Below are 7,378 nucleotides of genomic sequence, written 5' to 3'. Positions count from 1 at the left end.
TGCTACAGCAAGTCAAACTTGATCTTTTCTGTGTTTTTGTCTCATGTCCGACGGTTAACATAAGAACCAGACATAGAAGTCCTGCTCTTCCTTCTTCACTGTAGACATGCTCTTAATTGCATCATCAATTACTTGTTTTGAAGTCCCTTCAGTATTTATGCATTATGCATTTACAGGTTATTCAGCTTTGTCTGAGGCTTTATGAACCCAGATTATTCCAGAGGTGTCTGGTGTCAGGGCAGGACTTTTTCAGTGACATACAACATGCCCTCTGTGGCTCAAAGGTCAAAGGTAACACATTAACTCCTTCTCTTGAAGAATGTTATCACCCAGATGTTTAAAATCCAACATGAGACAAGTGAATAGAGACTATTCTGCTACATAAAAGCAAGTGCCACGTCATATGAAAGTTGACATTGCAATATCAATCTATGCAATGCAATGGATTTTCCTGTAGATAAACTAAACACTTAGACCTGACGGTGGAACAGTTGAACAGCACAGACAAAAACTAAATATAAATGAGCTTCTTGATTTGACAAAAACTTCTCAATCATGTTGACTTAAAAGTTCAGACTGAAATGGATATGGAATACATGACAATCATAAGTTCCAGCTCCAGAGTCTGATTTGGGTCAACTAAATGGGTTCAAGAGACTTACAGTATCAGTGCCTTAGTCACACTGTAGAGGCTAAATCAGTAGGATTAAATACAGTAATGTTGTTAAAAGACATGTTTCTCATACAACACTACTGGATACCATTCATTCATAAAAAGACAGATAAAGAGGACTGTCTCCTTCAGTGTTCAGGCAGCTAAAACCTGTCAAATACACTAAACAGCAACGCTCAAGCATGTAATTCCCTAATGCTTTGATATTGTTTTAGGTTGAACACATAATCCAATTAGGGCCTTCAGGTAAAACACTTTGAAGTTTCAACTCTAACAAAACCCTTGTGGTTTTCTCTAATTTGGTCAAAGTGTTTGTGTGAGATCATTTCATTTGTGAGTAAATCAATCACACTGAGAAATCCGACTGCATATAACCACAGCAATTGTAATGTGTTTGTACAAACAGCTACATTTTACCTCATTATTTCAGTTGGGTCGGGTATACTGAAACACTCTCCGAGCATGACTCATACTCATCGTAATGAATTAAGAAATTGAAATAAATGTATACCTTTTAATCTGTCAATGTATTGATTATTTCTGCTTTGAACAGTTTTGCATGAACAACAAGGGCTTCATAAAAAATGATTACCTGGTGTTCATTAAAAAACAAGGCTCCACAAAAAGTGGAACTTGTAAAAGATCATGTTTTCTGCAAGAACCTGCTTTATACTAACCCTTATATATCTGAGGACAGGTGCATGAACTGTATATGGAATGCATGCTGGTCTGATAAGAATCACTGGCAATGTGGTATCATATACCTACAATAGTGTCCTTTCCACTGAAGAGCCCCTGGGAACATCGCATCTGTAACCTTCAGTGAGTTTCTATGAATATAACAAGATCAATGTCAACTATCTCTCTCTTGCACACAGGTATCCACAGGTGTGTCAAACATCCAAAAACATATAAACTTATCAACAAAAAACATTGTTGTTTTTTTTCTTGTATCTAGTTAAAATCCAGATAATTTTTGAACATTTTATTGCAAAAAAACAACACTAAAAACCATTAACTTGAATTAATTGTCACGTTAATTCAGTTGGAGTTCAGTCGCTGGTGAAATAAGACAACAATCAAACATATAGCTTCGCACACAAAGCCTGTCGCTTGAGACTAATATAGACTGGCTGCAGGAGCTGTGGGAACCTCACTCCAGACTGCTCTCCACCTGTGCACAAGCACGTGCAGCTGCACAGGTCATTATCGAGCGGGTGCGTGCGGGCGCGCGCTGGTGCGACTGTTTGCTCTTTAAATGAGCGCAGTCGTCCAATCAGCAAATTGTATTTGGTTGTTTGCGACATAATAACGTGAAACACCAACAACTGCGTGTGTTTTCAGTACAATTAGGGATAAAAGGACAACGGAGGAGGCTGCCTTCATGGATTTAAACAATCTGCAGTGCTTTTGTGGAGGGAAATGTTATTTTAAATCTCTTTGTATATCACACAATTAAATATATCATTTGAATAGTAATCAACAACTATTTTGCATCTGGGTTTTTATAATATTTTCAACACAGCTTTTAGTTTAAGAATAATGTTTTTTTGTCCGATTGAGTTCAGATGGAATCTGCTGTATTTAAATGTGGTCTTTTCCCCAACATCTGCTATACTGAAACCTTAAATTAAAATTGAATTAACATCAGCAACATTTGGTTTCCCACTCAAATAATGTCAGTTCTAGCTGAGCCTAAAATACTATATGTACCCCCAGTATGAAGCTGTGGACATATTTTGATTAATGGGGTATGTGGATACAAATATTTACCATATTCATGTCGCTTATCATTATTTTAAAAAAAGAAAAGAAAAAGAAAGGATTGGAACACATTATTAAATTAAGATTAACTTAATTAAAAACAGAACTTATTTCAGTTTCCCCTTCTTAAAATAAATCCTGCATATTATGTCTGATTGCATATATTCTATAGATTTATTCAAGCTAAAGTATTGGACAAAATAAAAACGATTAACTTGGTGTACCGGAAAATGTTTCAGGTTGTGAAGTCTTCCTAAATATTTCTTTTATGTTTGATACCACCCTGATGACGAGCCAGAGGTGTCAGTTAACGCCCCCTAGCGGCTTGAATGTCGTCTCTTCCGACGTGTTGTCAGCCTGCAGCATCACCGGTGCAACATCACACACAGAGACATCACACGGAGTCTATATGTGCAATTTTACTGCAGGCACTCTTATCCGGTGAGACATGTGGAAGCCGAACCTGCCTCTCACATGGTGTAATGTAAATAAATGAGAGACGGAAATAATTGTTATAAACGTGTTAACCAAGTGCAAGTTGGACTTTCGATGTTTAAATGCTTTGATGTTTTTTCTTTTTTTTATGAATTTGTATGTCAGATATTCCCAAAATGACACACATAGAGCTGCGTTTGACAGCATCTCATATTGTTTTCCCCACATACGCCTTAATCAAAATGATATTGTACTGACTGCACCCTGAATGTGACCTCTGGTGGTGCCCGGACGCCTCTTTCACAACCTCTTTAAACTGCCTCTTAGAGTGGATATGAGAATATTAAATACCTCCTTAGTTTATACATTAAGAGTCGAATTATGAGGAAAATATAATGACAGAAATTAAAACTTATTACAGAGCCAACAACTTCTATATTTATATCTCTCTTTTTTTATTTCTAGTCTATTATGTGTTTCGATTAGAAGAATAATCAACAGAAAATAGCCAATAATGTGCGTTAATGTGACAAACAAGGTTAGTCTGGCAATAAAACGAATTCCATAATACAATATGATACTGTACATTACATGCATTACTATGCTGCTATTATTATTTCCAATAATAGGATGATAAAATAATAATAGCTCAGTAATAATAATGAATGAAATGCCACGGTGACATTGGAGAAGCCTTTTGCATCATCAGCACCTTCTTCGGTGTCTGAGAGTGAATTGAAGCAGAGAGAGAGGCTCCTTTCTCTTTCTCAGGGGGATCAGATAAATATAGCGCCTATAACCCCCCTTCACACACTCTCACACAGACACACACACACACACACACACACACACACAGACAGCCCGATCACCATTTGCTGTTTGTGTAAAAGTGATTAGCCAGACACAACTGCGAAACTGTTACCTTTATAATAGCCGAGCCGCGGAATATCCTGTAAAACGACACGAGCAGTGATGTAATGGTAAATTAAAAGGTGTCTAAACTGTGACCTCCAGCCAGGGATCATTATCAGGGAAAACTACCATAAATATAGTTTGGTTTTTTTTTTAAACAAAGAAGTTTTATTATTTACCCATAAATGTCCATGTAGCCTATTTTACACCAGTTGATCTTAACATCTAAAATATGATGTCTGATTTTTGGTCAGCATGAAAAAGTGTAAACATTCCGCAAATAAGCAGGTAGAAACTGCACTAAATGTCAATATGACACCTTTTCATTTTACATAATAATTACCCTTTTTCACCTATTCTTTAAATTTAAAACCCAAATAAACTCCATGTTATTTCCCTTATCAGCATCAATTATCGTTTAATTTAAAGAGCAAATTAAAAAAAACATTTATTTAAGATCTCACAGTAAAGTTGTACTAAAAGTAAAATATAAATCTAAAAGGCTGAAAAGAGTTGATATGGTTGTTCAGCTGCTGCCGTAAAAGTTTAATTCAATTTCTCTGTTACTTGGTAAATATAATTAGCTCATGATGGAATGGTACGGCCTGCAAATAAAAATACATTTAAAAATATAGACATTTAACATTAGGAAAACTGGATCATACTAATAATTATTAAGCCTGAAAGTGATTTAGTAAATTTAAACACATCATATTCACAAGATAAGACAACCTTTCTTGTACGTGATAAATCTCTGAAGTAAATTTTTATAATGTCTACAAATCAAAATTAAATTTCCATGTCTTTGATTTTTATTTAATGCCTGGATAGCGTGAGAGGTTATTTATATAAAAAGAATATTTTCAAGAATATATTTCTCATTAAATATGTTATCAAACAATTTAAGAATAATGAAAAATGATGTTAATTCTTTCTTAGATTTATTTACAAATAAATTCAGTTTACAACACAATATAGCTACATAGAATTACATATATTTGATCTTTTTTTTTAATTATAAACAGACTATTTTTTCAGAGCTTTTTTGTGTCTCGTATGAAAAGGAAGCAAGAAATTGTGTCCAGTTGAGCTTCCGATACAAAAAGAAAATGTAAAATAATTATCACAGATCTCAAACAGGAACAACAGAAATAAGACAGGTAAAAGTCAAACAGGTAAAATCATTCTTTTTTTTTTTTTTTTTACAAATATTTACAAATATTACCTGTACAGAAATATCTCCTTTTTCTTTTTGCTCTGTGTGTTTCAACAGTCTTTACATGGCTACAGAGTCCAGTGTTTCTTATTGATTTGTGCTGTTCACACTTCCGCCAGTAATAATGTCTCTATATATAAAAATAAGAGTTTATTTTCTTATGATTTGCAGTCACTGCGAAGGCCATTTGGACACTGCCGCCGCCGTCGCTGAAGGTAAAACGTGTCCAGAAATAATATTTGACGGTACGCTGAGGATGGGAGCGATAGCGGCAGAGGTCCGGGTCAGAGAAAGGGACTGTGCGCTCAGCAGGGCCGACTGAACGGTCACCGGAGGCCGCAGGAAAGCCTGAGGTGAGGACGAGGAGGCGCTGGACACCCCGATGATGTTCTCTATACTGAAAGACGGTCTGTTTGAAGGCTCTGATTTGATCATGGACGCCGTGCTCAGGCTGTTGAGCTGAAGTTGAAGGCTCGGGCTGAGCTGGGAGTTGAACGCCTTTCTGTTCAGCTCCGCCGAGGACAGGAGGGGGACACCCGGGGGCAGCATGTGACCTACAGGGGGGATGTATGGGTACTGCAAAGCCGCCGGATGGGAATAAGCAGCCGGGTGGATCCCGTAGTGCCTCCCGTAGGGCCCCCCAAGGCTGTACGCACCGAAACTTTGCATCATGAGCGCAGTCTGGTCCCTGAGCATGTCCGGCTGAACTCTCTTGAACCTTTTCCTCCTCCTGAGGAAGCTGCCGTTGTCGAACATGTCCTCCGAAGCGGGATCTAGGGTCCAGTAGTTGCCCTTGCCGGGGTTACCAGGTTCCCGGGGGATTTTCACGAAGCAGTCGTTCAGGGACAAGTTGTGGCGAATGGAGTTTTGCCACGCCGGGAACTTCTCTCGGTAATAGGGGAAGCGGTTGCTGATGAACTCACAGATCCCGCTGAGGGTGAGCTTTTTCTGCGGGCTCTGGAGGATGGACATGGTGATGAGGGCGATGTAGGAGTAAGGCGGCTTTACCAGGCTGTTTTTGGGCTTCTGGATCGCACCTCCCGCCGCTGCGCTCTGGTCTTGACCCTCTCCCTTTCCGGTGCCAGTCTCTCCCTCCCCGGAGCTCTCGCAGCACGGGCTCCCTCCACCGGACCCGATCTCCTCCTTCTCCACCTCGATCTCATCTTCCAGCTCCTCGTCGCCTGCTTCTCCTCGGAGGTCGTGCAGGATGCCTCCCCCGGGGCTGTCGCAGTCGCTGTCCACCCTCTCCATGCCCTCCTCGTCTCCCTCGCCTACCACGTCGATATCCACGTCCTCCGCTGTGAGCACAGTTTGGCCGGACATGTCGCTGGCTCTTTCGCTGCCTCCAGACAGGGTCATCTCACGGCGTACTAACACTTTTTTCTAAAAAAGTCTGCCGGAGCCAAAACAACCGAGCAGCCGGGTGTGATGAGTAGGTGGGACCAAGCGCGGTCAGTGCGCACACACGGCGGGTCTGCTGGACTTTCTGGTCGCCCCTGTCAAGAGATCGGATGTCTCCAAAAAATCTAAATATGGTTGAACCGGCAGCGAGCCAGTCAAGCCAAAGAGAAAACTTCAACTTCTACAAATATTTCTCCACTCGGTAAGTGAGCAAAGGCCCCTGAAAGCGGCGAGTCTTGCCTTGAAGTTGTTTGGAGATGTTTCGAAATTGTGCGCTCCGACGTCCCTTCTCGGTGCGTGTATTTCCTACAGGAGTGATATTTGGAGAACCAAGTCGAGATGACACATGCTGCTTTTAAAGGCCGGAGCTTTAAAAGGACTGTCTGATAGATTACTTTTCCCAGTATAAGATATACTACCAGTGCAGGACACGTGGTCCGGTGACGACAGACGCCCCCTCTCCTTCTCCTCTCCTCCCTCCCTCCCTCCCTCCCTCCACCCTCCTCTCTGTTAAACCATGCAAACTGGAGTTGTTTCATGGATTTGTCAACAATGGGACATCAGCAATGCTGCTTTCCGCTGATTTCTGTGTTCGTCCGTCATAGACCATTTAACGGTGGCAGAGGGAGGAGGAGGAGGGGGAGAGAAAATTGGCCTGCATGATTGAAAGATCTGATGCGCATTAACGTGGCTGCGTAAAAACAACCCCAAACCTTTAACTTTGCTAATGCAAACTCTGTTGAAAAGCTGCAGAATGAAAACGACGACAGCTAAGTTCACTGAATCCTCCTTTAAGTTCCTTTATGTGTGTGTGTTTTTTAATATTGTGAAATTGTGCATGCATGGATTTTATTCGGTTTAATTTTAAAAACCAGTTCCCGTGCATGTTATCTCTGCGTAAAAGCATACGTTGTCAATGCGTGAGGATTAAACATTTGTACTTTGTTTATTTGGAGCTGAAACGCATGCCTTGATAT

The 7,378-nt window shown here is 40.3% G+C and overlaps 1 protein-coding gene across 1 annotated transcript; it reads right to left on the bottom strand.

The window, feature by feature from the left end:
- Positions 1-4,708: 4,708 nt before the first annotated feature.
- foxd3 (forkhead box D3) lies at positions 4,709-6,781 on the bottom strand. Its single transcript, XM_051376186.1, has one exon. It carries the CDS (start codon positions 6,357-6,359, stop codon positions 5,172-5,174), a length of 1,188 nt encoding a protein of 395 aa, XP_051232146.1. The 5' UTR covers positions 6,360-6,781; the 3' UTR covers positions 4,709-5,171.
- Between the last annotated feature and the right edge of the window lie 597 nt (positions 6,782-7,378).

This window comes from Dicentrarchus labrax, unplaced genomic scaffold (genome assembly GCF_905237075.1).
Source record: "Dicentrarchus labrax unplaced genomic scaffold, dlabrax2021, whole genome shotgun sequence".
Lineage (NCBI taxonomy): Eukaryota > Metazoa > Chordata > Actinopteri > Moronidae > Dicentrarchus > Dicentrarchus labrax.
The sequence above is the reverse complement of the archived record's forward strand: the minus strand, read 5'-3'. Positions and strand labels throughout refer to the sequence as shown.